This window comes from Onychomys torridus, chromosome 3, assembly GCF_903995425.1.
Source record: "Onychomys torridus chromosome 3, mOncTor1.1, whole genome shotgun sequence".
NCBI lineage: Eukaryota > Metazoa > Chordata > Mammalia > Rodentia > Cricetidae > Onychomys > Onychomys torridus.
This window is the reverse complement of record NC_050445.1, coordinates 34,838,458-34,857,598: the sequence shown is the minus strand read 5'-3', so window position 1 is coordinate 34,857,598 and position 19,141 is coordinate 34,838,458. Positions and strand designations below refer to the sequence as shown.

At 43.0% G+C, this 19,141-nt stretch overlaps 1 protein-coding gene and 1 non-coding gene across 3 annotated transcripts in view; both read left to right on the top strand.

The window, feature by feature from the left end:
• Window positions 1-14,477, top strand: part of Nup205 (nucleoporin 205) — a 68,034-nt gene extending 53,557 nt beyond the window's left edge. Inside the window, exons 33-43 of one of the 2 annotated variants that reach the window (XM_036180941.1) lie at window positions 53-174; window positions 1,627-1,765; window positions 3,488-3,614; window positions 5,526-5,602; window positions 8,074-8,202; window positions 8,647-8,773; window positions 10,929-11,095; window positions 11,756-11,879; window positions 12,319-12,447; window positions 13,076-13,149; window positions 14,138-14,477. In XM_036180941.1, coding sequence (XP_036036834.1) covers window positions 53-174; window positions 1,627-1,765; window positions 3,488-3,614; window positions 5,526-5,602; window positions 8,074-8,202; window positions 8,647-8,773; window positions 10,929-11,095; window positions 11,756-11,879; window positions 12,319-12,447; window positions 13,076-13,149; window positions 14,138-14,290 — 1,368 coding nt within the window. In that variant the 3' untranslated portion in view covers window positions 14,291-14,477. The remainder of the gene's footprint in view (window positions 1-52; window positions 175-1,626; window positions 1,766-3,487; window positions 3,615-5,525; window positions 5,603-8,073; window positions 8,203-8,646; window positions 8,774-10,928; window positions 11,096-11,755; window positions 11,880-12,318; window positions 12,448-13,075; window positions 13,150-14,137) is intronic. The other variant, XM_036180940.1, reaches the window with a different exon arrangement.
• On the top strand, window positions 10,704-10,860 carry LOC118580989. The gene has a single exon (XR_004944637.1). It is a non-coding gene; the product is annotated as a U1 spliceosomal RNA (small nuclear RNA).
• Window positions 14,478-19,141: the final 4,664 nt, after the last annotated feature.

Sequence of the window (19,141 nt, the reverse complement as noted above, 5' to 3'; positions counted from 1 at the left end):
GAGGCCCTTGGACGTGATTTCAGCACTGATTCTTCCTTTTGTCACTTTGCAGGCATTTCTCACAAGAGTGGCTAAGTTACAGCAAGGTTCATTGGAACTCCTGAGGTCGGGGGTGGTTGTGAGGCTCGCACAGTGCCAGGTGTATGACATGCGCCCAGAGATGGACCCGCATGGGTAAGTGTCCACATGAACCAGCTTGCTTATGCTCCTAGCAAAGGACTATGAAGAAATAGAAATCCCAAAGATAATTTTTCTGAGGGTAGGGAGTGCTGTATGCCTTTGTCATCTACTAGTCAGTGGGAGTTGCCAAGACAGTAAAAGTGGGTGGGACCTAATTTTTATATTTCAGAGAAGAGAGGAACTGAGAATTCTGTTAGTCAGTGTTACCTTGCCAGCCTTATTTTATATGAATTCCATAGGTACTTGTTTTTAGTCAGGGGTCTTTTAAAATATAATAGCACAGTTAAACCTTGTTGGTAGGTATGGTGGTACACATTTGCTTGTAAGTCCAGCACTTGGGAGACTGCTGAGGCAGGAGGATTGTGATTTTAAGGCTAGCCTGAGTCGTACAACAAACAAAATCAAGGGAGAAGAGACAAGAACTAATTTGTTACATATTTGTGATCCTAATAATTTGAACAGAGGTCCTTTTTTCTTCTTCTGGTTTTAGTGTTTTATCTACTGCTATGACTTTGATAGGTTAAAATGAAATTATTTTCAGGTTCCAGGGTTTGTTTATTTGTGTGTTTTGGGTTGGTGTTTTTTTGTTTTTTGTTTTTTTCCAAGACATGGTTTCTCTGTATAACAGCTCTAGCTTCTCAGAATTTTTTTTGTAGACCTATCTGGCTTTGAACTCAGAGAGATCCACCTGCCTCTGCCTCCTGAATGCTGGGATCAAAGGCGTGTGCCACCACTGCCTGGCCTCAAGTTCCAGGTTTTTCAGCAGATGTCTGTTTAATTTGTATTTGGATATGGAACATTCAGTTTGACTTTTTAAATTTAATTTTATTTATTTGGGCACTACAGTGTGTGGAGGTCTGAGAACAACTTTGGGAGTTGCTTCTCTCCTTTTGTTGTGGGATCCAAGGATTGTGATTGGGTTGTCAGGTTTGCAAGGCAAGCAAGCACTTGGACTAGCCGAGCCTTCCCATGGGCCTGTCTTTTCCCTTCAGTCTACAGGATGGCAGCATTGTTAGGCAGTCAGTATAGAAATCTTCCTAGCAATAAAAAATTAACTTAAGGTTAGTTGCTGTTCAAACCCAAAGAAAATCCATTGCCAAATTGATATCTAAACTTGTTAGGCTTAACACAGAATTGTGTTGTCTCAGGAGGGAAGGGGTTATTATGGTAACGTGTTACGAGTTGTAAACACAAAAGTTAACTATTTTCTCTGAATGTAAAGAGAGTTGAGTTAAATACTTCTGAGATCCTGCCATAGAATTACTTGTCTCTATAAAGTCTCTTTAACATTCTCCTTCTATTCTTCTCAACAAGCACCCGTTTTATTTTGTCTACAAATTTTAAAATATAAATGTTTATAGTTTAGCACGTAAATGATAATGAATTGTTAAGACCCTATCTTATATGCACTGTTGCTCTCTCCTGGCTTGTTTGAAATGAATCAAGCATGTTTGGCATGAGAGACCCCCCAATGTTCATCCCAACACCTGTGGACCGATACCGGCAGATTCTCCTCCCAGCCCTCCAGCTGTGCCAGGTCATCCTCACGTCGAGTATGGCCCAGCACTTGCAGGCAGCAGGGCAGGTAAGGTGAACACTTGGTACAGAAGTCACCGATGCAGAACTCACAATTAGAAATGCAGAGCCTGTAGATAGAAAGCTCAAATGAGGTCATGTCCACCCCGCTGTCAGTGGCAAAGCAGAGTGTAGAGCATAGGCCCTTGTACTTCACTATGAACTCTGGCCGATATTTGTACTCTTCTCCTTAATAGAATCCTGAGATGGAAAGCAAGAGATTTGAAAGTGTTCCTGTAGAAAAGCAAGCAGTTACTCTGGTCGGATAAGCTGGCACTTAAGATGTATTTCAGCCAAGCATTTCGAGAGGGATCGTAGGCCTGACTTAAGTCACTTTTCTGTTGCTATGACAAACACCATGACCAAGGCCAAGGGAACTTAAAAAAGAGCATTTAGTTGAGCTTACAGGTTCAGGGGTTAGAGTCTTTGATGGCAGAGCAAGCCATGGCCACAGGAACTTCTGAGAACTCATGTCTCGTAGGAGGCAGAGAGAGAGCACACTGGGAATGGGTTGAGTCTTTTCACACCTCAAAGCCTACCCCAGTGACATACCTCTTCCAACAAGGCCACACCTCTTAATCCTGCCTAAACAGTTCCACCCACTGGGGACCACGTCTTCAAACACACAAGCTTATGGGCCATTCTCATTCAAACACCACAAGGCCTTTAGAAAATACAAAAGAGAAACCTAAAGCCTCATATAGTAGTGCATAGCTGTAATTCCAGTTCTAGGGTGACTGAGGCCACAGGGTCATTAGTTAGCCTGGCCTATGGAGTGAAACTCTGTCTCAAAAAAAAATAAAAAATAAAAACAAAACCCCGGAAGTTGGGCATGGCTGTATATTCCTGTCATCCAAGGAGAGGCAGGAGGATTGAGAGTTCAAGGTTTTCTATGGCTGTGTGACTAGTCCAAGGCCTTGGACTCCATGACACCCTGTTTCCACAGAAATAGAAAGTATGGAATAAAGTATCATATGCATAGGATTTTTTTTTTTTTTTTTTTTTTAGCATCATGGTGTAATTAGATGCTTTGGTTTCTGAATGTTTTGTCTGTTTTTGTACAATGCGTTCATTGCTTCACTGGGTAGAAGCTGCAGCTTCTAAAGCAACGCTTTATTTGCACTGCAGCAGCGCAGAGGACATCCTGGCATCCTCAGGATGGCTTTGAGCTAATTCTTTGATCAGATTGAGTGGTCCTCCCTGCCCCACTCATACCCACACACACTCCCTCCCCAGGGCTGGGAATTGAATTTAGTACCCCAGGAGTGCTCCAGAGAATACCAAAGGCAGACAGAGGTTTGGACCAAAGAGTTTCTGTCTCTTTCGTTCTTATTATATCAAAAAGGAACAGAAGCTTTTATGTGATTGAAGCATGCTGCCCCAGTCAGGCTTACATAGAGTGGTTTCTTGAATTTAGTGACCATTTTTATACCCATTCATATGAAGTTCTCTTGATTCCTTTTAAATAAACAGTAAAAGAAGTAAAATAGGTGTTTCCAGGCAGTGTTTCTGAGTCATGGTCTCCTACAGCAAGCTCTCCTGTGTTGATATGCAAACTTTGAAGTAGTTTAGCTTGGTGGTGAGGTGTGATTTATTTTGCTTTGTGAGGAAATACACTGTTGAAGTTGAGAAAGCAGCCGCTTCTCTTGGTCTTCGTTGCGTACGGTTATTTGCTGAAAAGGTGGACTGTCCGTGTGATGCAGTTTTCTCTTCCTCCGTCTGGGCTGCTCAGGTACTGCAGTTTCTCGTCGCTCACTCTGATACCGTCCAAGCGATTCTGCGCTGTCAGGATGTCAGCGCTGGCTCTTTGCAGGAGTTAGCTCTGCTGACAGGAATCATAAGTAAAGCTGCACTTCCTGGTGAGTTGATGGTGTTGAGCCCAATCAATTCTCTACAGACTGACACAGGCTTCACCGAGAGAGGTTTTTATTACTGACTTGAAATTAGTACTGGTGACATTCAACTGCCTTTATTAAGTAATAAATTTATATTATATAAACCGTATACTCATAAAAAATCAAAGAGTTCAAGGAGATAATTAAAAAGTATCAGAGTCTCATTACTTGTATTTGGTAAATAGCTTTTCAAACATTGCACTGCATGTGTTGGGGTAGCAGCATGTAGAGGTGATATATGAGAACCACATCACCTTTTGGCTTGCTGGTTTAGATGAAGTTTACGTGCATTTAATAGGTTAGAAGCTTAATGAAGAAAAATAAGAGGAACTACTGAATTTTAGAAATATTCCAAGAGTACAGAGAAATATTTGTTACTAAAAAGTTACCATGAGTAAGAAAAAAGTTAAGAACTAATGAATTTTTTGTCACTTTTGCCTTGAGTATAATTTCTGTACTATGTAAATTCTAAAGTCAGCAGCACCCAGATATGAAACCTGAAGCAGTGAGGCCTTTCTCCTTCCTACTCCACCTGCAGATTGTCTTGTGATGCTCCCACTCAGTCTCAGGCCCTCCTCTATGACCCGTACCAGCTCTGTTTGGGTTTACCTCTTGGCATTTTAAATTTGCATTGCAGGCCTCTTCTCTGGAGGAGAAAGTGTATTCACTGGGTTCCCTCATGTTTTAAGGTTGTCTTGATGCTGCCACTGATCTTAAGTGATAGCACAGCTGATAAGCCTTTCTTCCCCCTCAGCACATGCAATCCCAGTGGTAATGCATGCTCAGTAGTATGTTCAAGCTCTACTTTCCCCTGGCATGCTAATTGATCTGAGTATGCAAGAATCTCAAGAGGTCCAACTGTTAGTGTTCCTATTTACAGGCGAGGGATCTGAAGCACAGATCTGTTAGAGTCCCAGGCAGTGTAGCCTCTGAGGCTATGGACTTAACTACACTTCCTCTATTTCTGTGGAGTAACCCCTGGTCTACTGTCTCCAGCCCTTGGCCTCTTTGTGGATGTCTCTGTCTGAGCCCTCTGAGTGGGAGAGTTGATTAGGGCTGGGTGCAGATCCTGTCAGAGTACTTGGAGCCTCACTGTTTCTGAGGAGACTCGAGGTCTTCTCAGCCGGTGCAGTGTCGGGGCAGTCCCCACTTCTTGCCTCTACCACGTCCCACAGTGCAGTGCAGGTATTGTAAGGGCTTCCCCTGATTTCTCCACGCCTTAACTCCTCAGCATGTTTCTTGTGGATTAGGGTCTACAAGGATTCTGTGAGTGTCTCCTTTTTCCTCCATGCTGCTTCCGAGGGAGTAGATAGGTCCTGAGCTGAGTCACACAGTGCCTGTCCCGTAGCTGATCCTCCTTTCTCTCTGCCATCTGTTCCTGAGTATTTGTGGCCTAAGTTAGCTCCTCCTCCTCCTCCTCCTCCTCCTCCTCCTCCTCCTTGTCAGGGGGAGGAGGGTTAAAGTTCATTTATCTTGTAAGTCTAAGCTCTTATTACTTATTAGGAAGGACTTGATTTCTGATTTTTAGAAAGTTTTAAGTTTGTTTTTTTGTTTTTTGTTTTTTCATTTATTTTACATACCAACCACTGTTTTCCCTCCCTCCTCTCCTCCTGAAAGTTTTAAGTAAAGGTTTTTCTTAAACTTTTAAAAATCCTTTTGAAAGTACCCGCCCAGGTTGTAGGTTGTATGACTGCCCTTGTGCTAGTGTTCTACTGTGTGAAAGATGCTTACAGTCTGGAAAATTCTGTTCCCCAAAACTTTTCATGGTAGGAGTCTGCTCGTGCATGTAAAGGATAGAAAATACCAGAAGCACTCTACTTTATAGTGTTTTTATTTTAGCACTAAACTACATTTACACATATTCCACATTTTTAGGTATGTTAAGTGAACTTGATGTTGATGTAAATGAAGGATCCTTAATGGAGCTCCAGGGACACATTGGAAGATTTCAGGTAACTGACTTCTTTCTTGAAATAGCAGTTTTAAGGTGCTGCCCCTGGACTAGAGCAGCCCCTTTCTGCTGTTTCATGGGTTCTTTGATGACTTTGAATGATGTTCATTGTTTTGACTCCTTGATTTTCCCAGTCACCTACTGACTTTGTGCTGTTCTGTTGGTGAAGATGGAGTGTCCTCATTTCCGGTCTTCTTCCAGCGTAGCACAACTCCTAAAGCTTGAGCACAACTGTGGCAAGGGTTTTTATATTCATGTTTAATGTCTTGTTATTATGACTATGTAAATCTTGTTGATGAGTAAGCCATGAGCAACTGTTAATTTTACTGTTTTGTTTGCATGTTCCTTTGTTTTCTGAGAGGAGTGTTGCTGTGTAGCCCTGGCTGGCCTAGAACTCTCTGTGTAGCCCTGGCTGGCCTAGAACTCTCTGTGTAGCCCTGGCTGGCCTAGAACTCTCTATGTAGACTAGGCTGGCCTAGAACTCTCTGTGTAGCCCTGGCTGTCCTAGAACTCTCTGTGTAGGCTAGGCTGGCCTAGAACTTTCTGTGTAGGCCTGGCTGGCCTAGAACTCTCTGTGTAGACTAGGCTGGCCTAGAACTCTCTGTGTAGGCTAGGCTGGCCTAGAACTCTCTGTGTAGCCCTGGCTGGCCTAGAACTCTCTGTGTAGGCTAGGCTGGCCTAGAACTCTCTGTGTAGGCTAGGCTGGCCTAGAACTCTCTGTGTAGGCTAGGCTGGCCTAGAACTCTCTGTGTAGGCCAGGCTGGCCTAGAACTCTCTGTGTAGGCTAGGCTGGCCTAGAACTCTCTGTGTAGGCTAGGCTGGCCTAGAACTCTCTGTGTAGGCCAGGCTGGCCTAGAACTCTCTGTGTAGGCCAGGCTGGCCTAGAACTCTCTGTGTAGGCCTGGCTGGCCTAGAACTCTCTGTGTAGGCTAGGCTGGCCTAGAACTCTCTGTGTAGGCTAGGCTGGCCTAGAACTCTCTGTGTAGGCCTGGCTGGCCTTGAACTAGCAGCAGTCCTCTTTGCTCTGCTTCCAGTGTGCTGGAACTACAGAACATGTCCCACCACTGCGGCTGCCACTTTTTATGCAGCAGTTTGTTGTCCTAAGTTGACAACTGCCCCTAACCACTAGCTCTCTCCTGACTTTCTGAGGTAGGTCTCAGGGAGCAGACTGACCTTGAACTGTTGATCTTCCCACTTCACCTACTAAGTGCTTTACCTTTTTAGAAGTTGGTTTTGTGTATTATTACTAGTTTATCCCTAAATTCTTCTTCATGCATATATCTTTTTAGCATATTTAAACGTATTAGTTTATCAATTAGATATTTTATTAAAGGCTTCCTAAGAGCCTGCTCATCTTTGACCTAAACATTATCCCCTCTTGCTAGCTATAAAATAATTACATAGAGGAATTTACATTCTGTTGTTTTATATAATACTTTTCTTAACCAGTTACCTTTTCATAATCCATTTTTCCAAGTTTTCGAAAGAAAAGTGTCAGGGCTCAATAGATGAGTGCTCTCCTAGCATGTGCCTTAAGGCACTGAATTTGAAACCCTAGTCCTGCATAATGACGATGAATCACTGACTCATGTGTCTGTTTTCAAAGTTGGATTTAATTTAATCATGTGGTTAGGTTCAAGTACATGCACATGGTATGTTTTGACATCATATTATTAAATAATTTTCCAGAAGAACTTGCATTAACCACCAAGTCTCTCCCCTAAATTTTCACCTTTTTTTCCCCCTCAGAAGGGAGAAAAAGACCTTTTAGGTGGTCTCTGGGAATATTGGAACGTGTTTATTTATCTGTAAAAGCAGCAAACACAGGGAAAATTTCAACTGAAGATTTCAAGCTGGCAATATTTCCATTAAAGCTTTTAAATTATTGCTTTGTTTTTTATGTATGTATGCACACACACATGTGCCATTGTGTACACATGGTGGTCAGAGGATAACTTATGGGGCCAAACCCAGATTGTCAGGCCTGGCCTTTACCTGCTGAGGAGCCACCCCACAGACCCTAACATTTGCGAGTTATCTCCTATAAATTCCTAACCCCTCCAGGAAGTCCCCAGACACTGGGGTTATAGCCTTTAAGTTTGAGTCCTGGTAAGACTATGAGATTTGTCACTGACCATTTTGTAATTGCCTGTAAAAATGTAGTTTTCATTTGTTTATTAACTTGTGTTGCTTTTTATAACTGTCTCATAAGAAATTATTGAATGTTTCTATATAGGACATAAATTTTCTTCAGAAACGTTTAGGTTATATTGGGGATCTTTTGAAAGGGAAACAAATTCCCTTTGTAAAAAGGCGAATTTTAGCAAGCTTACCTTAGTAGGAAAAGATATCAGGTGATTTCAAGAATAATTCCACTCCCCACTGAATTTTCCCCCTCTACCTAAAGAAAAATGGGATGACTGCTGTTAAACTCCTCCAGCCTGAAGTGAACAATGGGTCTTTTTTCCTCAGCGCCAGTGCTTAGGACTGCTAAGTCGCTTCGGTGGCTCTGACAGACTGCGGCAGTTTAAATTTCAGGATAATAATGTGGAGGGAGATCGGGTGAGCAAGAAAGATGAAATTGAGCTGGCCATGCAGCAGGTAAGAAGGGCTGAAAATTGTGGACCTGGAGTTTTTATGGTTTTGGAAATCTTGATAAAAATAACAGTCGTAGGGGATTTAGCTCAGTGGTAGAGTGCTTTGCAAGGCCCTGGGTTCGATCCTCAGCTTCCAAAAAAAAAAAAAAAATTTTTTTTTTAAGTTGAGTGATGGTGGTGCACACCTTTAATCCCAGCACTTGGGAGGCAGAGCCAGGCGGATCTCTGTGAGTTCGAGGCCAGCCTGGTCTACAGAGCTAGTCCAGGACAGGCTCCAAAGCTACAGAGAAACCCTGTCTCAAAACCGCCCCCCCCCCAAAAAAAAAAAAACAAACAGTTGTATGTAATTTTACAAATTGATTAGGACCTTGTTTTCTGCAGTCTTATTTCTGTGACTTTGGGGGATTTTTAGACTAACATTTGAGTTACTTCTTTTCTTTCATTGTAGATTTGTGCCAATGTAATGGAATATTGCCAGTCACTCATGCTACAGAGCTCCCCTACCTTCCAGAGTGCTGTGTGTCTCTTCACCCCTAGCCTTTCAGAGACCATTAACAGAGATGGACCACGGCAAGGTGAGCCGGGGGTGGGTTGGTTGACTGTATCTGAGGAAGGGAACAGCTCTACAGCTTGGTTCCAGTGAGATGCAGTTTATTCTTGATGAATTACTAATGGGAAAATTTTTAAATGACTTTTTTTTTTTTCTGGTTTTTTTGAGACAAGATTTCTCTGTGTATCGCTGACTGTCCTGGAACTCACTCTGTAGACCAGCCTGGCCTCGAACTCAGACATCTGCCTGCTTCTGTCTCCTGAGTGTTGGGATTAAAGGCGTGCACCACCACACACCACCGCCTGGTTTAAAATGACTTTTAAAAGAAAGTGTGGGGTACTCTTGTCAGATCTATGTGTGAAGCTGGAAGCACAGAGATTAGGGAAAGTCTTTGGATTTTTGAGGCTAAAACTAGAAGAGCCATGTAGGGGGTGTAGTTTTAAATAATACCAGAGATGCCAAAGAAAGCACCTAGGATTGAAGAGAGAGCCAGCTGGGTGAAATGTATGGACATTCAGCAAGGTAACTTTGTATGCTGAATCAGTTCGTGCTGAATTCAGTGTCTAAGTGGGTCATGAATTACAGCTCCACATTTCTGTCACGTGACAGTAAACTTTTAGGTGCTAGGTAGGTTGACTTAGCCTCTGGTGTCTTCAGAAGTTAGTAGCAAAGGCCGGGTAGCAATCTTGTGGGACACATAAAAGACAAAGCTGTTGGACCCTGGTTTAGTGATGGTAGAACTTGGTGATTTCCAGGGAGTCTTTCAAGTTTGCTGCAAGGATGTCCAGGTAGCTTAACTAGTTGGGTCTAGAATGACTAGGAATCCTGTCCAGAGACCCCTTTTGATTTAAAGTCACCCACCAGTGACTTTCTTCTTTCTATTCTTTGAGACAGTGTTTTCCTGTGTACCCCAGGCTATTCTTAAACTAAATTTGTGGTTCAGGGTGTTCCTAAACTCACTGTTCTTTGCACCCTCGCTAAAAAGCAACCAAGTAAAAGGGTAAAAGTAAGTTGCTGGGTTTTGCTCCCAGAGGCAGTTGTTGTAGTGAGACAGGTTAAAATTAAACCCGGTTCATTTTTCAAGTATTTCTTAGGAAGAATGACTTAAAGCTGCCAGTTCAGCAACAGAACAGTGCAGATTAGAGGTAAATACATGTAACCACAGCCATTGGATGAGGTGCGCATTGCTCACTTTGGGTCAAGGAACTCCTGAGAGAGAGAGAGAGAGAGAGAGAGAGAGAGAGAGAGAGAGAGAGAGAGAGAGTGTGTGTGTGTGTGTGTGTGTGTGTGTGTGTGTGTGTGTGTGTGTGTGGGGGGGGGGTTGTGGGATTGGAGCGGTGGCTCATCAGATAAGAACACTTACTGTCCTTGAAGAGGACCCAGGTCAAGTCATAGCACCAACATGGTAGCTCACACCATCCATAGACATGACACAGTGCACATATATACATGAAGGCAAAACACTCATACACATAAGTCTTTGAAAAAGAATATATGGTTTGTATATATGGGTGGGTGTACAATTTTTATAATGCTTAGGTCTTCACCTAATAAAGGGTGCCTGCTAGCCATATTTCTTTACTCTCTCAAGGACTCCAGTGGTATTTATGTACCTGACTACAGTAGCACTTAACCACTGTGTTTTAAACTAATGGGCGTTTATTTGTTTTGAGATTGCTTTTTATTTCTTGTGCTTGGATCTTTTGCCTGCATGCATATCTGCACCATTTGTATGCAGTGCCATTGGAGACTAGGAGAGGGCGTTAGATCTTCTGGCACTGGAATCACAGAAGGCAATTGTTAGCCACCATGTGGGTGCCAGGAACCGAACTGGTTTTCCCTGGAAGAGTAGTCAGTGCTCTTAACCACTGAGCCCACTCTCCAGCTCTAGCAGTAGTGTTAAGTAGTCTTGGGTTGCCATTAATCATAGCCCACATGACTTGTATTTTTATCTCTTACTTTTACAGATATCTTAAAATTCATAGAAGGTTGTTTTCCCAGGGTGAGGCTCATCCATTGAACTCTAGGTGTGCTGACCCTGTGAGTTCCCCAAATAGGAAACTTCACTGTGTAATTTGTAGTAGTAGAGGACTGCATTCATGTTCTCTCTTTTTACAACAAACAAATGAAATCCATAGGAAATGTGTCTAAGCAGAACTCTGTTTTCTATCACCTATTAGATACCCAGGTTCCCATGGTTCCGTATTGGCGTCTGCCTGGCTTGGGCATTATTGTTTACCTGCTGAAACAGAGTGCCACTGATTTCTTTAGCTATTATGACAGTCACCGACGCAGTGTCAACAAGCTACAGAATGTCGAGCAACTTCCCCCAGATGAAATAAAAGAGGTATGAACCTTGTAATGAGCTGTGGGGCTTGAAAAGTCATTGCTGCACCAACCTGGGCCCAGGTACGAGGCTTGGGCTCGGAAGTAAAGGATCTGCTGATTTTCCTTTGCATGCACCTCATAAACATGGACCTCTTGACTTTAGGAGCAGCCAAGCAGCCCCCTGAAGAGAGTGAGAGGGTGGCTGCCCCGGTAAAGAGCTGCAGAGAAGCCAGGCTCCCTGTTGCAAATGTTTTCGCAGTAGAACTTTTGCAGTTGTCTGTCTTCAGCGTCTTCATGTGGTACTGAACTTTCCAGACAGATGGGATGGCGTATCAGTCCTGATCACCACGCCACCTTCTCCAGAAGCTACCTGACAAACCCATGCCAGTTTTTCACCTACTTCTTAAAGAGGCTGTTTATTTTAATCTGATATGATACTGAGGGCTGGTGGGCCACTTGTGGGTTGGCAGTGTCTGTCTGTTGAACAGACTTTCAAAGGCAGCAGATAAACATTCATGTGGGAATTGACTGCTTCTTTAACTCATTTTTTGGGTAATAAACTCTTGTCCACAAAGCTGGATAAATACATTTGAGTGTTTTCCAAGTTCTTATTATAACAACCTGCTCATGGTATATTATTTTGTTTAAGTTGTTACAATGTATACTCTCTTTTCCTTAGTTGTGCCAGTCTGTGATGCCTGCTGGTGTTGATAAAATCTCTACTGCGCAGAAGTGTGTTTTAGCGAGACGGCGTCTGGTCAAGCTGATCAATAATCGCGCTAAGCTGCTGTCCCTCTGTTCCTGTATCCTTGTGCAGCCACAGCCCAGAGTGCAGACCCTAAACTGTGGCAGTACTTACTTAATTCTTGCATCATTCAGCTACCAAAACCATGTGGAAAGTGACATAATTATTGTTTTGTGGCCTATTTTTTTTTGCCCAGTAAATACCTGATGTATTTCCATATTGATATTTTTATTTTCACCTTCTAGAGTAGCTAGGAGTACTATAAAACTGCAGATGATTTCTGTGTGGGCAAGAGGCTGCTGGCACAGTGTCCTGTGGGCCTCCCCTCCCATAGCTCACGTTGCAGCTTTTTCTGAAGCATGTTCACTGAATTTCATCCCTGTCAGTTAGATAGAGCAAGGTCATGGTGCATAATCAAGCACAGGCTCTTCTTTTCTCTCCCTCGGAAACTGGTCTGTAAAAACACGCATGAGATTCTTCTTTAATCTGGACTCCAGTTATCATAGAGACCTGCCTGTTCATTCTTTGGCGCCATCTGGAGTACTACTTGTTACATTGCACTCCAACGGATTCCCAAGACTCGTTGTTTGCCTCTAGGACTTTATTTAAAAGCAGAAGACTACAAGGTAAGCTGTTCTCAAAACTGGGAAGTCAGGAATGCAGACATTTTACTGCCCTGAAAATCCAGCTGCCTCGTTCTAGTTTTGTTTGTTTTTTTGCAGCAAGGTCTTTTTTTATTTCCCAGACAGGCCCTAAAATCCTGGGCTCAATTGATCAGCCCTCTGAGTAGCTGGATTATGGATGCACATCACCAACTACTTGAAGCAACCTTAAATTTTATGTGTTTGAGATTACTCAGTGAGTCTAGTACTGGAGAGCTAAATAGTAAACACGACTGTTTTCTGAATTTCACTCTCTGCCCATAGGAACTGTCCATGGAAAATGATTCTGGAGCCTGGTCACTGGCTGTGCTTCGTTTTCCTGTGGTTAGGTTCTTCCCAGCTGCAGAGTCCCATCACAGCTGATTTCTAGAAGAATAGATGCAGGCCACTGTTGTTGTTCGGGGTGGGCTCTGGGATGGAGGAACAGGCATTAGACTCCCAGGGGGAGGGCGAGACCCATCGTGGACCAGGATGCACTTCCCAGGCTTCCAGTGCTCAAAGCTGAGTTGCGTGTGCTGCTGCCGGCAGGTGCCTCTGCTGTGCAGGAGACACACACTTGGCAGGGCTGCTTCACTGTGTCTCTTATTTCCAGATTCCTTTGCCTCAGAACCCAGTCTGGACTTCAGAAGTGGGCTGGCTGTAGTGAGCCAGCATGATATAGACCAGGTAAGGTTCTGTCCTGGTATTCTTTACTCTTTAAAGGGAACCTGGTTTGTTGATAAAAGTAGAAAGTAGTAGTTTCTGCTTATTCACTAAAGACACTGTCTCTTTTTTTTTTTTAAAGAATTATTTATGTGTATATAAAAGTGTCTGTGTATATGTATGTGCCATGTGTGTGCCTGGTACCCTAGTAGGCTAGAAGAGGGCCTCAGATCCCCAGGAACTAGAGTTAGAAGTAACTGAGCTGCCTGATGGGTGCTGGAAACTGAACCCTGGTTCTCTGTAAGAGTAGCAAGTGCTCATAACAGCTTATCCACCACTAGCCTGGCACTTACTCAACAACTTTTAAAAAATATTTATTTTTATTTTACTTGTGGGTGCTTTGCTTGCATGTACCTGGTACCCACAGAAGTCAAAAAAGGTCATCGTGTCCCCAGGAGCTGAAGTTACAGATGGTTGTGCGCTGCCATGTGGGTGCTGGAAATTGAACTTAGGTCCTCTGGAAAAGCAGTCAGTGAGTGCTCTTAACCACCGAGCCATCTCCCAGGCCCTTAACAGCTTTTGATACGGCCTTTAGGAGTAGGAGCATTTTTTTTTTTTTTTGTATTCCTATCAGTTTATCAGCATCAACAATTGTTTCTACTTAAGATACACCTTTAATTTATACACAGTTGTATAGGAATTAAAACCACAAAAGCATTCTAAGATAGAAATGTAACTTTTAATTAATCTGGTACCCCATTACAAACACCTGATAGTGTTTTCTGATAGAAAAGTACCGTTTGTGAATGTTTGTGTGGGTGAAGTGGGCATGGGGTAATGGTGGAGCTGCTTTTCAAACCCAAGGCCTTCCTTGCACATGTTAGGCAGATAGTCTACCTCTGAAGAATACTCTACCTTAGTCTATATAAGAAAGGGCAGATTAGAATAGCGTAGCAGACTGAAATACTGAGAGAGCAATGTAGTAATAAAAGGTTTTCTGTGTTACCTCCAGCTTCAGTCTGATGCCACCAATGCCTTTGGAGAATCACTACAAAAGAAACTTCTAGACATTGAAGGGTTATATTCAAAAGTTCGGTCCCGCTACAGTTTCATACAGGCGCTTGTCAGACGGATCCGTGGCCTGCTGAGGATATCAAGGAGTTGAGAGTCATGATTATGCTCTTCTGTGGAAGAGATGAACTGAGGAACATCTCCTTTTTATAGATGACTTTATTTCTAAATTATGACCAAAAGATATTTTGCTATTTCTTTCTTGATATATGGACGTCTTTTCTGTAAACCTCTGCCTTATTTCACCCTCATTTGTGAACAATAAAATACTTTTTAAAAAATAACAAATGTATGATCAGTCTTTTGAAATTATTAAGACTCTTAACTTAAAGCGTATGGTTTTCCCCGGAGAAATTCTGAATGCACAATTAGACAGTTTGTTTCAGTTGTTGGGTCTACCTCTGTGATGCTCAGATCTCTGTAGCAGAGTAGATGATAAACTACAGCCATGCTCATGCTGTGCAAACAGGAATGCCTCAAAACGTCAGGCGTCTTTTGCCTTTCGTTCCTGCATTTCAAAAGGCAGCACAGTCCGTCGTGGTTTCTTTGAAAGGATTGTGACAATTCTCAACTTAATCATCCGCCTATATTCTCATTAATGTGGTTACCACTGAGGAAGAGATTACGTAATCACTGCTGTCCCGTGTCTGCCATTAGAGGTATGTTTTCCTTTCTGGCAGCAACTTTAGCGTGATAACTGAGGCTGCTGAGAGGGCTGAGGCTTTTGTTTTAAAATCTTACAATGAGGGTTGGGGATTTAGTTCAGTGGTAGAGCGTTTACCTAGCAAGCACAAGGCCCTGGGTCCGATCCCCAGCTCAAAAGAAAAAAAATTTTACAATGAAATTTCTCTAGCTTTTAAGCATTTTCATAAAAAGACTTGGCCATTGTTACATTTTGAAAGTAATTGGCTGCCCACCAGCTCCACAATAGCCTTTAGCTAGAAAATGTCCTGTTAGTCACAAGTCCTAGGAAAACGAGTGAGCATATAACTGGATCCACAATGTCAAGATGTCAGCCTCCTGCCTGCCGCTGCACTGGCCCACATTTGTCTTCTGTGATTCTAGGTTGAACATAGGGCCTCACAGTAGCAATGCTCTGCCTCTGACCTCTACCTCCAGCCCATTGTCACCAAGAACACAGCATTGGGCCAGCCACAAGATGGCTCGGTGCATAAAGGTGTCTTCTGCCAAGTCTGCTGGTCTAAGTTTGAATTTTGGAACGTACCTGGTAGAGGCAGAGAATCAACTCTAGCATTGTCCTGACTCCCACATGTGCAGGGTGGTACAGTGTACCCACATTCAAATAACTGAATGTGAACCTACCGACCATCAAATGTGGTGATAAAGTGTGTACCCTAGTAAGTTGGCCTGAGGATCAGAGGACAGAGCCAGCCGCTAGATTAAACATAGAGGCCAGGCAGTGGTGGCACACAGCTGTAATCCCAGCACTAAGAAAGTTGAGAGAAGAAAGGGCATGGGTGGACAAAGAAATGTATATAAGGCAGGAGGAGACAGGAACTAAAGTCTTGGGCTGAGGAGAGCCTTTCAGGCTGAGGCGGCCCTTTCAGCTGGAGCTCTTTCAGGCTGAGGAGTTGGGTGAGGTAAGAGGTGGTGGCTGTGGCTTGCTCCTCTGATCTTTCAGCTTTCAATATCAAAACCCAATATCTGGCTCTTTTTTTTTTTTAATTTAAAGACCATTTAGCAATTTGTGTTACATTCAAAGCCCAAGAAGCTTCTGAAGGGAATGATAGCTTTCACAGGGTTCAGAGGGCAGCTTGGGGGAGTCGGTTTTCTTTTCACCATGCGGGTTTCAGGTTGTCAAGCTTGTGGTAAATGCCTTTACCCACTGAGCTGCCTTACTGGCTCACCATTATCATTTTGTTCTCATTAGTTCTTGCAGACGTGCAGGGGGCTGGCTCAGAGGTCAGCAGGGCAGTGGGAAAGTGTGGGAAGGAATGATGCCTTGACCAGCAGCAGTGCAGCTGACCACAGTTGCTGCTTCATGCAGCAGAGAGTGATGGGTAGAAGTAGGAAGACCTGACCGAGGTTCCTATACGTGAGACATGGAGAGAGGTTATTTATGGGCTCTTCTGCAAAGTAAAGGGGAGAGAAGCAGGTTTTAGGTACTTTGATTTACAGTTTTAGCATTTAAAGGAAAGGCTTTCTGTTCCCCAAAAGGACTAAGTTAATTTAGGGCTTTAATTCATTTTTACTGAGTTAATCAGTATTCTGGAGCTCGTAATTAAAAAAGGTATGTTCTCTTCATAATCACTATGACTGTGGCTTTGACAAACTGTTTTATCTGTGTTGTACAAGGCACAAATTTAGTCTTTTCCAAATACCACTTTCCCGAAGTTACTTTGAAAACTGCACCTTCTCAAGAGTTGGGAGCAGAGTGCAGGGAGCGCCTCCCGTAAACCTAGTCACTACCTTCAGTTGTTACCTGTGCCCAAAGGGTTCCTAACCAACGGCATTTCCATGTTTTAGACATTTTTACTATAAAATGCAATTGTTGCAATATTCCTTCCATATCCAGATTCCCTCAGTTGTCTTTAAAGCTTAGTTTAAAACTTTTAAAAAACATATGATCCAATTAAGAATCACAGGAAGCTAGGTGCAAGTTCCAAGACAGCCAGGTCTACACAGAAAAATGTCTAGAAAAAAGCTTTTTTTAAAAAGCATATGGTACGTATATTTACCTCTCTAATCATCTGTATTTGCAAACCTTGCCTCTCCTCTTTTCCTAAGAGAGTGAGACGTTAACAGGTTTTAGCTGTCTAGAAAGAGTATCCATTCTTGTCTTTTGATTAGATTCATGTTGACTATTTTCCACCAGAATCAACTTGACAGGTGATACTATGCCCACAGTGTATCTCACCCGGAAGTTCACATCAGTGTGTCCCGTGATACTAAGTGATCATTAGGTGAGATGGAAAGGTCATTTCCCATTGGAGTAAGTAATTTGTGGGGGTGATACTTTCAGACTGAATATCTTGGTCCCAGGAAAATCTTTAATCATTGAATTAATCCTTTCAATTAAAATATTTAAAATTATACGCTGTTTCCATTAAAAATGCTTTAAGTACAACAAACCTGGCTATCCAGTCTTCTCTGACATCAGACACCTAATTTTATACCTTAGAATAACTCCGTTTCAGGAGTGAGCAAGAGCCCTTGCTATATAGCATGGCTGCTGGGGTTTGGACATAGGAGCCACCATAGAAAGCTGGACATGGCTGCATATGCAGGTGTCAATAACCCCGGTGCTGTGGGGGCAGATACAGGAAGGTGGCTTTCACCCTAGCTCTAGGTGGGAAGAAGTTGACAAGTAACAGGACAGGACACCCAGTGTCCTTGGGCTTCTGCATGTGCACAGGCACATACCTACACACGTGCTCATAGTGAATGGTAGTGACTCATTTGTTCCAGGTCCTGGGTGAGAAAAGTATGGTAGGCGGGATTGGCCCCCATGACCCACTGAACCTACTTCCTTGCTTCCCTTCCTGAGGTCACTTCTTAATTCATTATTGCTTCTTCCGACCCATGTTTGGTACTTCTAAGTGTGTGTTTACAGGCAATAAGTTAGTACTACTTTGCAGAGCAAAATACAGTCATCCATTTTGATATTGTATGAAACAACTTATAAATTGCTTTCCATTCAGCATGATTTTTGATAGTATTGCATTCTAATAATTATTGAATAGTTATAGTATCCTGTTGTGCAAATACCCTGATTTATGCTTTATTCTGTAATGGGATCAGTAGACATTTAGGTCCCAATATTTTGTGAACTGGAGTGCTGATTATATATACATATCTCCTTGGTGAGACATAGGCCATGTAAGAGGGCTTCTGCACATTACCTAAATAAATAGAAGTGGAAATCCTGCTTGGGAGGATAAGAACCCTGTTTTTGCTGGACATTGCTCCTTTTTTTAGTGTTTGCCCCAAAGTACTCTTAGCTGCAGGGTGAGAAGTCACATTTTTCACACCATTGATAAAACCTCTAATTGTTATATGTGTGTGTGTATGTATGAGTGGAGACCAAAGGTTAGTCTTTTTTTTTTTTCCCCAGAGCTGAGGACCTAACCTAGGGCCTTGCACTTGCTAGGCAAGCGCTCTACCACTGAGCTAAATCCCCAACCCCAAACGTTAGTCTTAGATGTCATACTTCAGGTGCCATGCACTCTACATTTTGGAAGAGGATGTCTCACTGGCCTGGAACCCACAGATTAGGTAAGGCTGGCTAGTAAACCCTAAGGATTTTTCAGTCTCTGTCTCCCCAGCACCAGAACTCGGGTCCTTAGGCTTGTGTGGCAAGCATTTCACTGACTGAGCCATCTCCCCAGCCCTAATTGCTGCACTTAAAAAAAAAAAATCAATCTAATGGATGTAAAGTGGATCTCACTTGGTTTACACTGTGTACATTATTGGCCATTCTTTCTGCTTATATGTTTTTGTTGTTGTTGTTTGTTTGTTTTTGTTTTTTTGAGACAGGGTTTCTCTGTGTGGTTTTGGTGCCTGTCCTGGATCTTGCTTTGTAGCCCAGGGAGGCCTCGAACTCACAGAGATCTGCCTGCCTCTGCCTCCCGAATGCTGGGATTAAAGGTGTGTGCCACCACTGCCCCGCCTGCTTGTATGTTTTATTTTTTCCTTTGTTGGGTGTGTTTGTTAGGTTTCTGTTGCTGCAGTGAAATACCATGACAAAAAGGCACACTGTGGAGGAAAGGGTTTATTTGACTTATACTTCCATATCACTGTTCATCACTGAAGGAAGTCAGGACAGGAACTCAAACAAGGCAGGAACCTGGAGGCAGGAACTGATGCAGAGGCCATGGAGGAGTGCTGCATACTGGCTTGTTCCCATGGCTTGCTCAGCCTGCTTTCTTATAGAACCCAGGACTGCCAGCCCAGGGATTGGCACACTCACAATGGGCTGGGCCCT